Consider the following 18,363-nt stretch of genomic DNA (forward strand, 5'->3'; position numbering starts at 1 on the left):
TATGCATATTTTAATGATCTTCAAAGGGATCTTTCATGGGCGACTCTTAAATGAATATATATCTCTTCATTGGATTTCCTTGAAATGAGATTTCACTATATTTTTACGTTATATAATCTGAATTTCAATTTATGAAATCATGACTGTATGCGTCCCTTCGTAATAATAGTAATTTCGAAAATTCAGGATCTTTCGGATACAAAAATGATGAAAATAATTTAAACTGGTTATTTCTATGATATAGCAATTTTTAGTGATATTTTTGTAACCAGAAATAAAGCCGCGACTAGACGTTCATGGCCTACTTCGATGTCAATAATTCCTGAATGGACTGTAAGTATATAAGGAGACTAGTGAGCAATAGAGAGAACTCAATGAGGAATAAAGAAAATAAGAGCTGAATGGACCGTTTCCGTTCATTTAACTTGTCAAATCCACTGGGGAACTTTTAGAAAACTATATTGCAAACTGGGGAACTGTATAAAATAAATAGTACAGGAACTGGGGAACTTTATAAGAGAACTAATTTTGAAAGGAAAAACATAAATAAATCTTGTCAAATTAACTGGGGGTTGAACTAAATCGACCATATCCATTGATAAATCTTATCAAATATCCCTAAAAGCAATGAGCAGTATCCACTACGTACCCTTCGTCCAACAATATTATTCTGCTTCTCTGCAAAGGCAAGCATATCGTTTCCAGATTCAAAAGCCGAGAAAAGCTGCTGTGTTGTCTTCTCCGCGTTGCCAGTATCATCTGAACAACCTCCCCAAGACCAGCTGGTAACAATGTTGTCCGTTTGGATCTCTTTGTCAGCGTCTTCATCGATGTCATCGTCATATTCCTTATCATCTATGCTATTGGTGGTCTGGGTCAGGAAAGATTGGTGCTTCCCAGATGGGGTTGTATCTTCGAATTGGTTCATGGCTTCTAGAAGGGCATCTGAGTTGGTGCTACAAGCACAATGGCTTCTGCCAGTCTTAGCGCAGCGTTGTGAGAGGGTATGCATTATGCCAGCTGTAGTTATTGCTCTTGCGAAGGCTATTTCTTTGGTTAGGCCGATTTTTTGAAAGTTTCTCCTGTTGGATAAACATTTGGTTAGTTTGTTTTGATCGCAGTGGTCTCACTTAGGGTTTGATTTCGGTTTCACTATTGTGACTTGTCTAGTTTTTTCGAGATATCTCGGGAAATATTGGAGATATTTTGGATCTGTTTACACCAACACAGTCATCACTGAATAACACAACTTTTATGTAATTTAAACCACCCTATATCTCTAGAGGTTTTCGATGTCCCTGTAGTGCCCCTTTAAATAACGGGTGTTTTTTTTCGAGGTATATAACTTTAAGTTAGCATTACTGTTCAAGATGTCGACCGATTTAACAGCTGTCAAGTGATTTATTCTCAGTTTGGTTTGGCAATTCATCATGAATAGACTCACGCCTGAACAACGATTGCAAATAGTGCAATTTTATTTAAAAAAATAATGGTTCTGTGCGGAATACGTATCGCGCACTACGTCCATTTTATCTTGTCTAGCGATGAAGCGCACTTCTGGTTGAATGGCTACGTCAACAAACAGAACTGCCGCATTTGGTGAGAAGCTAATCCTCAAGTGTATGTCGAAACATCGTTACATGGGCTGGTGGAATCATTGGTCCGTACTTCTTCAAAAACGATGATGGCCAGAACGTTACAGTCAATGGTGATCGGTATAGAGCCATGATTACAGACTTTTTCATTCCTGAATCGAACCACCATGATGTCCAGGAGCTGTGGTTCCAACAAGGCGGCGCAACATGTCACACAGCTCGTGCCACAATCGATTTATTGAAAGACACGTTTGGTGACCGCATAATTTCACGTTTTGGACCTGTGAATTGGTCTCCAAGATCTTGTGATTTAACACCGCTAGACTATTTTCTGTGGGGCTATGTAAAGTCATTGGTCTATGCGGATAAGCCACAAACCCTTGACCGTTTGGAAGACAACATTCGCCGTGTTATTGCCGATATACGGTCACAAATGTTGGAAAAAGTCATCGAAAATTGGACGTCCAGATTGGACTACATCCGAGCCAGCCGTGGCGGTCATATGCCAGAAATCATATTTAAAATGTAATGCCACAAGATTATCTTGCGGATAAATGAAATTCATGTCAATCGAATAATCCATTGTTGTTTTATTGCAATTTAAAGTTCTATAGCTCTAAAAAAACACCCTTTAGTTCTAACCATGTATACTGACATATATTGAAAAATAAAATTGAACTATGCAAGTATATATTTCTCTATTTGATCTAGAAAATTTCAAAAAAGGCATAAATAACATTATATGAAAAGAACCACGTATTCTTGTTTCAATGACTTGTCACTTCGCATGTTAACAGACTTATTTGAAATATGTATATGAAAACGGTTCAAAGATTCATGGAAAATTTTGAAATTATATCAAGGAAACACGAATTTGAAACAAAAACGCGCAAAAATTGCCAACTTTACTTCCACGATTTTTTCATTCGTAGGGCGCTTAAAAGTAGCAAGTATTACCTAGAAAATGCCGATTTGGGACAATTCCACTGCTTAAATTTGAATTTTTCACTACATTGGTCCATTGCTTGTTTGATACCATCACTGATAGTATCAGCCATTTTAGTTGTCATAATATTCTGAAAACGAAAATGGTCATTATGTATTCTAACAAAAAAAAATTGAAAGTTTATGCATCAAAGCGAAGTATTTATTTATATATCTAACAAATGTAATAATATGAAACAAACAACGCAAATTTTCTGAAAATCTTTTACTCAGAATCTGGTTTGAAAATTACTATTTTATTCCCATATAATGGTTCAGATATTTTTTTACAAAAGAATTTTGCTGTATTTATTTTCAGTTTCAACCAATTAGATATTTATTGGTCACGAACTAACAGAATATAGCATCTTATTTTAGCAAGTAATTTCACTGAATTACGTATAATACGATATATTGTAATATTTTTAAAAAAAGGTGTTTGAAAATGAGTTTTTGAAAAGTTCAACAGATTGTGTAATAGTTTAAAGTGAATACATTGAAAATTGTGAAAATGCAATAATTTAATTTAAACATTAAGCGTACAATATATTCAATTCGTTCAAAGGCGATTCAAGAAGCGAAAAAAACTAAATAATGCGAATTATATATCTTATTTCATTCAAAAAACAGGACCCAATTTGAGATTATAACATTTCTACCTATTATGGCACTTTTGAATTGACTGTTTCTACTTAAGTGAAAAAAAGGTGAAAGAAGAGAACAACACAACAACTATAACAATAGAGTATTCGAGTTGACTTCATGCGTTTTTCTTTTGTATCAGCTGAAACGCCTATACAAGAAATTTGGACAACCAATAGAATTTTGACTTCAGACAGTACTCGATAGTTATTGGTTGTTGTCTTCATTATAAGTTTTAAGTTATTATTCTTCATTATCTGGAAGGAAGAAGGGATCCAATAATTGCTGGCCTGGCTGTTTTCAAAATGAAGTAACAAAAATGGAACGTTAAAATTTAAGGAAATCTATGTCTTTAACTCTTGGAAAGTTAGAATAAAATCACAGCAAGAGAATCGAAACATGTAATAAGAAATTTTCAAGAGAAAAAACAAAAACACAAGCAACAAATAACTTTCAAAGAACTATGTTGTAAAAAGATATCAAGTAGTTTTTGAGATCTGAGATAGTTTCGCAAAGTAACAGCTTAATCTTTCACTACGTGTTGTTCATGACGTAATCACCATATTCACTAGAAGTAAGTAACTCACCGGTACCATCTTAGAAGGAAATATAAAACCGATGAAAGGAGATCCAGATAAAGAAAATTGACCACACATAAAAACACCGAACACAACCAAAAACACCACACTGAACTTCATCTTGGACAGAGGACCAACGTCCTAACTGCTCAAACTTCACAAAAATTTGACGAGAACCAAGGTCCAGGATCTTCAAACCTCAAGCGACAACTACTTCCACCCTAAAGTTAAGGATATTGCACTAGGTCATAAAAACCAAATTACGTTTCAAGACTTGGAAAGGTACGAACAACGTACTCAAGGTACCCCCAGTTATACAAAAAAAAAGGAAGAGGGGTAAATTTGAATAAATCCATAAAATTCTGTCAGTCCATAACAAGATTACGAGGTACGTTTCAAAAGGTGCAATATAGGGTGAATGGGATAACATTTTTGTGCGAAATTAAAGAATGGTAAAGCTCTACCTGTCCCCTGAAAATAACTGACACAATCACATATTTCAAGGAGCCAATAAATGCAAATTTCGTGAAACAGATGGACCTCACGTTGAAGGGTTGATGTGGTAATCCCTCTTGTTCATCCATTCAACTCGATATGGATATTTACAGCGGAAGCTACTGATCGCCCGGAACTGATCAGGTGTGTCGCAGGGATCGGTTATAGGTCTAGAACTATTCGGACATATGGCATATTATATTAAGGATATATTCTTATATTTTTTTTTTTTTTGGAATCCAATTTTGGTTTGGGCTAACATCAATCCAATTATTCAGAAATGTGGCTGACAAGGTCAAAATTTCAGTGATGATACCCAACGTTTGAAGCGGACAAGGCACATGAAGAAGAACCATTTTTAGAGAATTTTGATTTATTATTTTCCATAAATGTGAACAATGGAATTTGAACGACCTTGAAATTTGTATCTATTGAAATGGTTTGGAATTCAACAATTGATTGAAAAAGTCCCCATGAAGATGCTAGTATTATTTGAAAAATCTTTCTGGAAAGAGCTTGTTGTCCTATAAATGTTAAAATTGTTGATTGGTTTTCTCATCTTAGCTCGACTACATTACTCAATCGTGACGTTTTTTTCAAATAACTTTTCTCGCTAGTGCGTTGAAGCTAATGTTTGATAGACTTCATAGTCAATAATTCATAAAATTGTAAACCAGGAACACAAAGATGATAGAATTTTCAAATATCAAGTCCCTAGAATTTTCGAGAGGTCGTTTCACGAATAGGTGTAAGTTTGAAAATTGAAGTAGTATATCGAAAAAGTAATGAGAAAGGCACTTATGTGAAGTCAGGAGTTTTTGGGCCCCTTAGATCGTGTGATTTAACACCATTCGATTTCTTTTTATGGGGTCATTTAAAATCACAGGTGGCATATAACGGGTGTTTTTTTTCGAGGTATATAACTTTAAGTTGGCATTACTGTTCAAGTTGGCGACCGATTTAATAGCTGTCGAGTGATTTATTCCCAGTTTGGTTTGGCAATTCATCATGAATAGACTCACGCCTGAACAACGCTTGCAAATAGTGCAATTTCATTTCGAAAATAACGTATCGCGCAATATGTCTATTAGCGATGAAGCACACTTCTGGTTGAATGGCTACGTCAACAAACAAAACTTCCGCATTCGGAGTGAAGCTAATCCTCAAGTGTATGTCGAAACACCGTTACATCCAGAAAAACTGACTGTTTGGTGCGCTTTATGGGCTGGTGGAATCATTGGTCCGTACTTCTTCAGAAACGATGATGGCCAGAACGTTACAGTCAATGGTGATCGGTATAGAGCCATGATTACTAACTTTTTCATTCCTGAATTGAACAACCATGATGTCCAGGAGCTGTGGTTCCAACAAGACGGCGTAACATGTCACACAGCTCGTGCCACAATCGATTTATTGAAAGACACGTTTGGTGACCGCCTAATTTCACGTTTTGGACCTGTGAATTGGGCTCCAAGATCTTGTGATTTAACACCGCTAGACTACTTTCTGTGGAGCTATGTAACGTCATTGGTATATGCGAATAAGCCACAAACCCTTGACCATTTGAAAGACAACATTCGCCGTGTTATTTCCGATATACGGCCACAAATGTTGGAAAAAGTCATCGAAAATTGGACGTCCAGATTGGACTACATCCGAGCCAGCCGTGGCGGTCATATGCCAGAAATCATATTCAAAATGTAATGCTACAAGATTATCTCGCGGATAAATAAAATTCATGTCAATCGAATAATCCATCATTGTTTTATTGTAATTCAAAGTTCTATAGCTCTAAAAAAACACCCTTTACTAATCTAATTTTGATTAAATTTTGTACAGGTATTCGGGTTGGGAAAAAATTATTCTATAGGAATTTAATTTTTCTCAATTATACAGTGTGCCACTCACCTACGTAAATTAGAACTTCTTGGGCGATAATAGTATTTCAAGCCCGAAAAAAACATAATGAGAGTAAAAAACAAAGGAACCAACTTTCGGGTAATTTTTTTCGGTTTATGCCGTAATATAAAAGTAAATAATAAACCAAAGTGTGAAATTCGCAGTTTTTCTTGTCTCAACAGGTAGAGGTATGAACAACAACAGCGGTAGAATAATGAATGGCCCAAATGATCATTTCCAGAGAGGTGCAATTAAATTTTACAACTCAAAACCTGGAACGTGCTTGGTAGCGTAAGAAAACGGACAGGGGATGACCTCGATTATAGCAGGAAGACTTGTTTTTGTTCGATTTATGGTGCCGTCCATTCAGAAATCTTTGTCAGACTGCCACAGGCCGAGTGACGTATTTTAAGATTTTAGGCGCCACTTTTGCTGGAAAATACACGAGGCTTAGATTAACGGAATTACTGTAGAATAAATTACTGAGCGACAAGTTATTAGCAATTTTTTCAATTGGATTTGGCGATTCACGTGAGATACTTTTTGGGCTAATTCACTGTTAAGTGCCAATGTACTATATTTTATTTTCTTTTTTCCCATGAGATCTTAATTCGTATGAGAAATAGTTGTTTATAGGAATAGAATTATATAAAGTTCGAATGAGAATAAGAAAATCCTCAAATAGTTAATGAAAGTTCTTCAAACATGGCTCCGCGAAAGCTTTGTTTCTAAGTTTTTTTTTTCATAGCGCCTGCATATCATAAGATATTCAATTGTAATTTGGAATAGGTATTCCCATTAAGAGTTGAACCCACGTGATGAACCAATTTTGATGACAAATCTAAAGAATGATATTTTTCCAGGACATATTATTTCCCCAGAACTTTTTTTGATAGATCACTGGTAGTTTGAAAAAATGTGAAATGAAACTTTTAACTAGTAAACAACTTTTTGTGGTTTTGTGGTATCTGTTACAGATTTAGAGGAAAAAATTCCGAACAATTCTATGGAAATCCTCAGCAAAATACAAATCGTAACAAAAATCTAGTTATTAAACTTTAATAAATAAATTAATTATGAAATACTTTTTGGTTGAGGCCACTTTTTGGAAGACTGCTTTAAGTTAAGATGGAAATTGTCAATATTCAATAAAGTATATTTTATTTTCTTTTATTCCATAAGATTTCAATTCGTATGGGAAATATTTGTATATGACTAGAATTATATAAAGCATTTGCACTAGACAAGTTTTCATAACGTGAGTGAAGAAACCTCGGAAGTGAAATACAGGGTGTTCTTAAATTAGAGGTATAAATAAAAATGAAAGATTTCTCGAATATTTTCAAAAAAAAAAGTCCTATAAACATGCCCCCAAAACGATTTATTTTCAAGATACAGGATGTTGAAGTTTAATTTATTTTCAAATTATTTTTGCGTAGCTTCTACAAATTACAAGAAGATATTCAACTGAAATTTGGAAAAGGTATTCCAATTTAGAGTTCATATCACATAATTTACCAATTTTGATGACAAGTTTACAGGGGGATATTTTTTTTAGAACAGTTTCTGATTTTTTCTCCAGAACTTTTTTTTGGTAGTCTACTGATAGTTATCCAAGGAATCTCTCATTTTGGTTTGTACCTCCAATTTAGGATTATCCTGTATAGATGGGAATGTTGCAGTTGCATATGATTCTTTGCAATACCTACTTTGATTTCGTAAAATAAAAAAAGTCAGGACTTTTTCTGCGCTAGTTTCAAATACATATTCTACACAAAATGTCAAAACTTTATTCCAGTGTGTGAGATTTCATCAGAACAAATAATGTGATACTTGCAAACCACTTTTTTAAAAACTTTCTCGGGACACGAAAGAATAGCATATATGAATGATAAATATTTGATTTTTGGTTGGTTTTATTTTTCCTGTTCAGATATATCGACATAAATCAGAAAAAAAAAACATTATGCATTGTCAAATAGAAATATTTTCCACGAATACAAATAATTATAAATATTTGTGGAAATTCAAAATTCATTGGTAATTTATTCAAACGTTAATATCGGAATTATTCCAAATGGCATACCCCGTATTTAATTTTTTATTAGCTAGCGCATTTTATTATCCTCGAAATTTCTTTATCGAATGAGGAAATAAAATATAGGGTGTGTCGTTTAGAATAAGCCTGATATTAACGTTTGAATAAGTCATCAATAAATCCTCTTATTTTAAACACCCATTGGTGGTCTCAGTTATTATAAAAAATTCAGTACTTACCTCCGTTCTTCTAGTATTCACTTTGAAAATCTCATTTTAATAAATTTATTGAGGTTTTTCCAAAAACCCTCCAATTAATGAAAAATCGAAATATCTCGAAAATGGAAACCTTCATTCATTACATGCAATCTGAAAATTCAATAAATCCCCCTAAATTTTCAGATAGTTTCAGTTGTTCCATAAGAAAAAAACATATTTTTAGTGATTTACAATTATTTGGTACACCCTGCATATTTTCAAACAATTTGATAATGTATTTCTAATGAAGTTTAATGATACAAAGTAAAAAAAAATCTCGAAAATTTCAATACTAATACGCTCTATTAGTGTGACGTCACACACCGCCATTTTTGGTTCTCCTGTCAGTGTTCGGAATCCAAACAAATAAATTGTCATTCAAATTAGTACGTTGTCGTTGAAGGAATTGGCTTATTTTCATAAATAAGAGTATTTGAGGAACGATTTCGGTATTAATTGATAGACAGAAGGAACGAGGTTAATACCAGTAAGTTTGAATCCTGTATCATTCCCCAGATTTTGTAAAAAGTCGTGTTTATTAGTTGAACTTCAAGTTCGAACTTACTGGCATTAATCTTGTGCCTTCTGTCTATCACTAATAGTAAAATCGTTCCTTAAATAATCTTATTCATCAAAATAAGCCAATTTCTTCAATTACAACGTACTAATTTGAATGACAATTTGTTTGTTTGGATTTCGAACACTGACAGAAGAACTAAAATGACGGTGTGTGATGTCAACACTAATAGAGCGTATAGAGCGTAGCGTCATTGGTGGAACACCTTGCTTTCTGATACCTAATTATTTAAAAAAAGATTGGAAATCCTCTAACAACTCTCATGGTTGTTCTCCCAATGAACATCGAATTTAGGTTAGCTTGCAATGCTTCGCTTTTCGTTTTTGCTCAATCAATTAGGATTAACAATATTGATTAAGAAATCGTAGTAAATAGTATTAATAAATATTATATTAAAATAAATAAAACAGAAACACAATTTCAACTCCTACATCCTAACACACAAATATAGATACCCGTTTAAAAATGATCCACAAATCGACAAATCAATCTGTACAATAACAGAAATCACCAAATAGTCCCTAGAGTTTATATCACCATCATAGACATTATCACTTTCTTCTATTCACATAAGCACCATATTCTTCATCCCCAGTATACCCATAATGACTTTTACTGAGTTCAGGGTCATCCATGACATGACCTACTGGCCTCCTTAGGTGGACGTTGTGGCTGTAGAGTCCCGAAGTGTCCCCCATGTTCCTCAGGATGTTCAGAGTGGCGAAAATGATGGCAAGCTTTCCCAGGAAAATGGCCTGGATGAGCATCACCTTCATCTGGGTGAGCATCATGGGAAGCATCATCGTGGACATCATGAAGGGCATCACCAAAAGGGGAAGAAGTCGAGATATGAGGCTCTCTTGCTTCTTTTTTCTTCCTTCTGTAAAAAGAGAAGATGATGAGATTAAATCGATATTGTGAGGTTATTTATACAGGGGTCTTTATAAGTGTATAAGTTATGGTAACATCGCAGTAACCTTTGAAAAATTTTAATTTGCCTACTTTACTCGGGTTAGCAAATAAGAATCACATAAGAGTTTTTAGAACACAAATTATTACTATTAATTTCGAAATTTCATCATATACAAGGTGTTTCTTTATTGGAACAATTAAAATAAACAAAAAAATTACCTCCTCGGATCATTTTGAGGAAAAAATAATATAAACATGAGCCCGTCAACAGCTTGTTTTTGAGATACAGGGTGTTAAAGTTGATTTTTTTTTAAGTTTCTTCTCACAACACCTTCTCTTCACAAGATAATCAACCTAAGTTTGGCATAGATATTCCAATTTTAATTTTCATCATGTGATATGCTAATTCTGAATTCAAATCCATGGGTTGATATTTCTTCTGGAACAGTGGTCCCTTCTTTTCTCCAAAATTTTTTTTTGTGGACCACTGGATATTTACAAAATTGTGGTAAGAAAGTTAGGTACACTACTACACTTTTTGGTTTTCTGCAGTTTTGTCGTTACTGATTTCGAGAAAAAAATTTCAACAATTCTTTAGTAATCCTCAGGAAAATCCAAAGTATTTTTAAGATCCAGTTAGTTAGCTATATGAAGAATCAATTAATTATAATTTTGAGTACTTATTTACCCAATCTGTAGCGTATATCTATAAATTTTCGATAAACTGGTATAATCATCACAAAAACACCCTGTATCTCAAAAACATAGCGTTTGCGTTTACATGTTAAAAGGACTTTTTTTTAAATTACCTATGGGATCTCTCATTTTCCTTTATAAACGGTGTTTTTTTCGAGGTATATAACTTTAAGTTGGCATAACTGTTCAAGATGGCGACCAATTTAACAGCTGTCAAGTGATTTATTTTCAGTTTGGTTTGGCAATTCATCATGAATAGACTCATGCCTGAACAACGCTTGCACATAGTGCAATTTTATTTCGAAAATAATGATTCTGTGCGGAATACGTATCGCGCACTACGTCCATTTTATTTTGTTTAGCGATGAAGCGCACTTCTGGTTGAACAGCTACGTCAACAAACAAAACTGCCCCATTTGGAGTGAAGCTAATCCTCAAGTGTATGTCGAAACACCGTTACATCCAGAAAAACTGACTGTTTGGTGGGCTTTATGGGCTGGTGGAATCATTGGTCCGTACTTCTTCAAAAACGATGATGGCCAGAACGTTACAGTCAATGGTGATCGGTATAGAGCCATGATTACTTACTTTTTCATTCCTGAATTGAACAACCATGATGTCCAGGAGCTGCAGTTCCAACAAGACGGCGCAACATGTCACACAGTTCGTGCCACAATCGATTTATTGAAGAACACGTTTGGTGACCGCCTAATTTCACGTTTTGGACCTGTGAATTGGCCTCCAAGATCTTGTGATTTAACACCGCTAGACTACTTTCTGTGAGGCTATGTCTTTTCATAGCTAGAGTCATTGGTCTATGCGGATAAGCCACAAACCCTTGACCATTTAGAAAACAACATTCGCCGTGTTATTGCCGATATACGGCTACAATATTGGAAAAAGTAATCGAAAATTGGACGTCCAGATTGGACTACATCCGAGCCAGCCGTGGCGGTCATATGCCAGAAATCATATTTAAAATGTAATGCCACAAGATTATCTTGCGGATAAACAAAATTCATGTCAATCGAATAATCCATCGTTGTTTTATTGCAATTTAAGGTTCTATAGTTCTAAAAAAACACCCTTTACCTCTAATTCAGGAATAAATGAGAGAAATTAACTATTCGTCGTATTCTAGACAAATTAGAGAGTATAGTTACATTTAGGATATAGATTTATAGAAATTTTTCTTCTTAAAACTACCTCAGGATTCACAACCTTAAGAATCAGCATCTTAATCTGAAACACTGTATAAAATTAATTATACGTTCTCATAGCAACTCATATTATAAATTAATTGAGAAGTTATTCTCGATTTATCCATTTTAATTAATTAAAGTAGGTGTGAAGCTTAATTACACAACACTGATAAATAGGTGAAACTGAACCAATTATTCCATAAAAAATTATATTTCCCCAATTCCTGCAAAATTATAGGTACTCAAGTAGAATTTTACTTCTATTCATAACTTTATAAAATTACATTAAAGTTTCTATGTTGTGGATTATTTTACATGATGGAAATTCATTTTAAATCGTAAATAAAATGACAGTTATATATTTCCATTTTTCAAGTACTTATATTCTTCATATTGCACATTTTGATTTTTTTTTTGTGGATAATATTTCAATATTATTCTGATCTAGAAAACAGCTCAATATGGAAAATGACAGATTTATGAAATACTGCATAAATACAAAATTTCATGGGGGTCCAATATTTTTCCTAATTTATTGTCAAAAACCTAAAGCACCCAATATTTACGACAAGAAATCATAATAATTTCAAAAACCCTTACCATAAATTTCTTGTCTGTATAACTAGCATAAATTTCTCAGAGTTCAAAAAAGTGTATATCCTGGGGCTACTAAAAAGCAGTTGAAAAATACATTTTTGCAATATTTTAGGAGAACTTTTACCTACTATCCTTTACGTATTATGTCTTCCCTTAATAAGCATAGGGGATTTAACACTCATCATCCAAAATGGGTTGTAAACTTGTAAAACTCCTGGAAAGACCTTAGACTTCCATTATGTAGGTAACTTAGGCAGGTTTATTTATGCAAACTAGAGATTGATGGTATTTAAATAATCTACGGAGAGATTAGAAAGAGGTAGTTTTAAAAGGATTTTTGCACCTCCTTACTACTATATCTTATTATTCTATGAGTTGTTGAAAGCAAATATTTAGACGCAAATGCAGAGATAACATCAGTTTATTATACTACGTGAATATTTAAGTGCAATAAAGTGATCTCGACATCATTTGTCTTCTTATTGCCTCTCTTGAAATATAATTTCATTCTTCCTTCATCATTAGCGGTGATTAGGACAATAACATCAATTTTATGCTAGAGGAGATGGAAATATATTTGATTGATTGAAAATGATTAGAGATAAATTCTTTCAATTAAATAGATGTCTCTACAATTATTTTTGAATACAGAATATCAATATCTATCTGCATTAATTTCTGTATAAAATTGATACACTTGATATAAATTAAGTAGCAAGAAAAATATCAAATTGCACTTAACGATGCATTTGACTATCTATTGGATTGTTTTTAGTGCATAAAATTTCATATATGGCTGACTTATGTAACAATTGGAGTAGAAAATGGAGAAAACCAGCTTGAATCAGATGCGTTTTGAAGTAATTGAGTAATTATCGAGCTACTAACCACTAATAATTAAAAATTTACGTAAAATTAGGTACTGATGAATTCAAATGATGATAAGCATAGTATCTAATAAGTATTTTGTAGCAACTTTTATATTGAAAAGTTGGTAGGAATATGTTATGAATAAAGAGAAAAAATTAAGAAAAATTGTGTTTTTACTAGTTAAACCTGGGGCTTAATAAGTGAAGTGTTATTCCCAATAAAACATTTGATATTTATTATCATAATAAGGTAATCTAGGTAACTGCATAGCGGTTTGCTGTAGTTCAGAGAAATGGCAATCAATAAAAGAATTTAATCATATAACTGCAATATAGATTTTCTAACCCTCATGTATAACATGCAGATATTGAATCATTTCAATTTATAGTCTACATAAAAAATAGGTTGACGTGAAAATCACATTCACAAAGAATGTATTTAGGTCAAAATTAAAAATCGATGAAATATTTTGTCCGTCAGAATTTGAAATCAGGTGTGCAGTTTTTTGAGATTTTCCTCGATAAGGTGACTTTCCCTAGAAAAAAACTATTAATATCAGTCCTTTCCGAATGAAGAAGACTAAAAAGTGCTTATATTCATATGGAATTTAGGACCTAATCCAAATATCCATACATTCACTTAAGCAAACCCTATATCTACAATGAATACTTCTGTCTGTACCCGGAAAACACAGAAAGAAACTACAAGTCGATGTTTCGATAACTAAATTTGACATTTCTTGAATTGTAATCAATTATTCATAATTGAAAATTTTATTGGTTTACCATTCATAAAATGTCAAATTGAGTTATCGAAACATCGACTTTTAGTTTCTTGCTGTGTTTTTTTCCTCCACTCAGAAATTGCGGTGAATCACCCTGTAAACAGAGTGTTTCGTTACAATTAAAAAAAAAATTCAATCATAAAACGCTGAACTCAAAATATGAAAAATTAATTCATATTAGAGTCAGATAAAATGTGACTTCTGTTTGGTTTACCTAGAAGGTGGTTTATTTTAAAATTCATAAATCATTTGTAACAATTACCATATGGATCTAGGTGTTAATATATCTAGAAGTATAGTGGCCATTTTAATCAATCCGATACTGGTGAAATACAATTCTAGTGATATCTGTCTGATAAGTTATGACTAGGCTATCCAGGACGTTAACAGAAGATGGTGAAACAGGCCCTAAGTTATATAAACGCTTACAACTACCACCAGTGACGTAGGTACTTCAGGGGAGAATGCCTCGTTGATTCTTCCAAAAGGCTTCATTTATATTTTCACAGAGTAACAATTGAAATTTACACATAACTATTGTAGACTTTGTCACAGCCGGGGGCTGCGGTATATCAACCCCCTCACCAAAGATAACAACAATTTTAATTTTTTCCAATATCTTTTATTATTCTTGTTATATTTTATTATTTATTTCATTTTTCTGACTATGAGATATAGTTAGTAATAAGTTTTGTTAATTGTTCATGTAATATTTCGAATTTATTCATATTTGGTTCATTTGTATTTTATCATTATGAATTGTTTAGTTCAGCCCTCTAAAATCCAGGCTGAGCCACTGATTAAAGCTACAATGAATAGGTACGCATAAAAAATTCTATAAACTGTGAATATCTTGGGTGATGGCTATGAAATTATTCTCTCGTTTTTATTTTCCTTAGATATATAATTTTTTCCCTTACTTATCACATTTTCCATGCGTTATGATTATAAACTCCCCCTCCATTCGTTCTTCTCTTGAAGAAACTGATGATGCCGAGAGTCACAGCCACCTTAGCCACAATTGCAGCCTTGATAAACAGCATTTTTATGACGAAAATCATCAATGGTATTATGGCGGTTGAAATCATGAATGGAATAAACATGATGGGCATTATCCTTTGCACCAAACTCTGCTGTTTCTTTTGGGTTTTACGCTTTTTTTGGCCCCCCAAGGATCCACCGTGGCCACCTCCATTTCCGCTACCAAATTTGATATCTTTTTTCGCCGATTTCGACTCGATTTTGGTCGTAGAGTTCTTAGTGGATTCTGAAAAAATATACCATAAATCAATAGGGTGAATTGTAACAAAAAACCATTTTTGTAGTTTACTAAGAATAAATTAAGAATTACTAATTATTATTGACAGTATTATTAAGTTAAATTGAATCAGGTAAAAACTAAAAAAATTAATCTTCAGATGAATTACTCTCATCACTTCATCTTTTATATTACTCAAAATCCAGATCTATGAATTGATTTTTCTTCTTTGAAATCTCGGAACATCACATGGAAAGGTCAACCGAAAACTTTCCTTATAGGAAATCATCTTAAAAAGATAGCTCACATTTTCCAAGATTGAAGTTTTTTCAAAAGAAAACCATAAGCGTTATTATCTTTATTGCAACCCAACTGAAATATGGAAAACCCGAATTACGTCTTAATCTATCCCATAAAATTTAATCTTTAAAATAATGTTGTAATGTGCACCAATTATTTCGAATGGTCCCACAAAAGTTAAGAGATAAGATCTGTTGCTGGCCTTTCTATATTTTAATAACTGTGAATTTACAATTAAAATAAATTGCAAGTACTTGGGCTGTAGTGTAAAGGAGATAAATCAGATGCTTATGACTTTATTTCGAAAGTGATCTTTATCGAAAGACCTTTGTCACTTCATCGGTGCAATATATAACTTTTTTGAGTTTTATTCAAGTAGTTTTTCTTTTCTGTTAGCATTTCTTCAGTTGGTACAAACTTTGAGGTTGAAACTTACGTTTTTCATAACTTTTCAAATATTATCAGATATTTCAATGCTTCTACAGGTTTTTTGTTACATTAAAATCTCATTTCTCTACAAGTTCTAGAGTTTTCCCAATATTGATTTATGATATTATTTCTTCAAAATCCAATCCAACAGTTTTTCACTAAGTGTACATACTTTAAGTCATATCATTTATGGAAAGTTCGGATAAGTGCCTACATTATAAACATTTTCTCGAATATATTCAATACCGAAATATTATCACTACTGGTTGAACCAATTGAATTACATACGTAAAAATTTCAAATATGATTTCATCATTTATATTTTCATTTATTCGACCAATTGAATCGCAAATTGTAAAAATTTCTCAAGACAATTTTGTATCTTCTTGTATCTAATAGAATCATTGAAAAATAGACTTATAATTTTTACAAAATAAGTATAATGGAATTTCTGACGTGAAGCCAGGACCCGCAAATTCAATTCATACTTATATACAGTATGGTCCAACGAAAACTTAACACCTCGATTTTCCGGCTTTAAAATGAAAATGTGGAAAATGGCTCGGACATATTTCATTATCAATGGATATTTTGAAGCGACATTTTAGGGTCAAATAGTACTAGATACGATTCTCAAAATTAGTTATCGCAACACCCCTCATCACTATTCAAAATCAAGGGGTTATGCTAACCCCCGTTAGGGGGTTGAAGGTACATGGATGAAGCAAATGAAAAAGTTGTTCTCCCTCGAATCCCTCGAAATTGAAGGGTATACGAGCAATTTTCCACATTTTCAAGTCGGAAAATCGAGGTGTTTAGTTTTCGTTGGACCACACTGTATATGTAATTTGTTCACGAGATTTCAAATGAACCATCAAAATTCAAAATTGCTATGTAACAATCAAATATTAGATTTCAAATTGATCGCATCTATAACTTTCAAAGTGACATGCCATGAAAACATAGATTTACGTGATATTTTCAACACAATGTCATCACTAGTTTGGGATAATTTTCTATGGGAAAAGAAAACCACATAAAAATAGTGAATGTATTATTGAAAAGTTTGATATTATAAGGTATGGCATTATTTATCGTCACCAAATAATTGAACCTTATTCACGTAACTTTGCCTTTTCCATTTTTTTCTTTTTGCAAAATACCAAAAAAGAAACTCGAAAGAGAATTCAGATCAGATGCTGTGTTAGAGATGGTGTGTAGAACTACCACCCTTTTTTTTCAAAAATATGATAACTTATTTTTTTCATAGCTTTTTGTATTTATTCCGTTTTCAGACGAATCGTGAATGGTAAGAATTCCCTAAAAAGTGAAATTTTGATTATTGTACTCATTTCAAAAGTTATTATTTGGAGACCTTATTTAGCCTTTAACATTAATGGACAAGGGATGATTTTAGAAAATTTTAAAACATGAAATATGCAAAAATGTTTATCTCGACGATTCCATAACATTCAAAACATGTTGAGATTGATAATATAAAAATATGTAAATATGTAAAATTTGCAGACATTTGTATACAATTTAAGAACATACTTTAGGCATGATACTTCATTCAAAAAATTATGACCTTGTACATTATTTTAAGAACGTTTCAAAACTTCAATTAAAACTACATTTACCTTCCAAACTCTTGGACTCTCTCTCATCCTCTTCATCATCCCAAAAATTCATAATCTCACCGAACGTAGAATTTCCGAGATCACTCACAAAATCATCCAGCATATTCTCAACACTAATTTCAGTGTCATTTTTTCCACCAAAATCCGCTCCAAATCCATTTTTTTCACACATGACATACTGGACCACAGCAAGCACAAAAATCGTCCTTAAAATCATGCTGCCAAAATCTGATACGCACATTTTTCCGACGACCGCTATCTAGATAAAACTTCTTCGGCTATCTGCAGGATGTATACTTGACCAGTTGTCCACATGGTAGGAGCGTTTCTGAGAACCGGGTACCATGTAGAGAAAAAGCAATGGTGATGGTATAGCAGTACCACCTTCTCTCGGTTGTTCCAATTTCTTTCATATCTCGAGATGTCGAGCAAGCCTATTTGTTTGGTTACGCGTGCTAGGTACAAATTAGTGTAATTAAGCTGATGTACAGGATGGGCCCAATTGGACACTTTTGAAGGGAAAGTCCTTTTTTATACTTGATGAAAGAAAACTGATGTCGGTGTCTGAGGGGCAATTTTCATGAGAAACTCATTGGCGAAAACCGCAATT

At 33.1% G+C, this 18,363-nt stretch overlaps 2 protein-coding genes across 3 annotated transcripts; both read right to left on the reverse strand.

Moving 5' to 3' along the window:
• Window positions 1–577: 577 nt before the first annotated feature.
• Window positions 578–3,817, reverse strand: LOC123670764 (protein Wnt-8b-like). Its single transcript, XM_045604311.1, has 3 exons — window positions 3,809–3,817; window positions 2,553–2,671; window positions 578–1,082 (listed from the first exon to the last, which is right to left on the reverse strand). The coding sequence occupies exons 1-3, from the start codon at window positions 3,815–3,817 to the stop codon at window positions 578–580; spliced, it is 633 nt and encodes a 210-aa protein (XP_045460267.1).
• Window positions 3,818–9,446: 5,629 nt separating this feature from the next.
• LOC123670712 lies at window positions 9,447–18,147 on the reverse strand. Of its 2 annotated transcripts, none has more exons than XM_045604244.1 (2): window positions 17,754–18,115; window positions 9,447–9,945 (listed from the first exon to the last, which is right to left on the reverse strand). In XM_045604244.1, the coding sequence occupies exons 1-2, from the start codon at window positions 17,992–17,994 to the stop codon at window positions 9,617–9,619; spliced, it is 570 nt and encodes a 189-aa protein (XP_045460200.1). In that variant the 5' UTR covers window positions 17,995–18,115; the 3' UTR covers window positions 9,447–9,616. The 2 variants fall into 2 exon arrangements, with proteins under 2 accessions (XP_045460200.1, XP_045460199.1); XM_045604243.1 differs by lacking the exon at window positions 9,447–9,945 and adding an exon at window positions 15,041–15,393 and having other exon boundaries at window positions 17,754–18,147.
• Window positions 18,148–18,363: the final 216 nt, after the last annotated feature.

The sequence above is a fragment of the Harmonia axyridis genome, chromosome 1 (assembly GCF_914767665.1).
Source record: "Harmonia axyridis chromosome 1, icHarAxyr1.1, whole genome shotgun sequence".
Taxonomy (NCBI): domain Eukaryota; kingdom Metazoa; phylum Arthropoda; class Insecta; order Coleoptera; family Coccinellidae; genus Harmonia; species Harmonia axyridis.

Coding starts and splice junctions, on each gene's coding strand:
- LOC123670764 (XM_045604311.1), bottom strand. Junction 1,083..2,552: donor CCCAAATCGGCATTTTCTAG/GTAATACTTGCT, acceptor TTTATCCAACAG/GAGAAACTTTCAAAAAATCG.
- LOC123670712 (XM_045604243.1), bottom strand. CDS start 17,994: ATGTGCGTATCAGATTTTGGCAGCATGATTTTAAGGACGATTTTTGTG. Junction 15,394..17,753: donor AGAGTCCAAGAGTTTGGAAG/GTAAATGTAGTT, acceptor ATATTTTTTCAG/AATCCACTAAGAACTCTACG.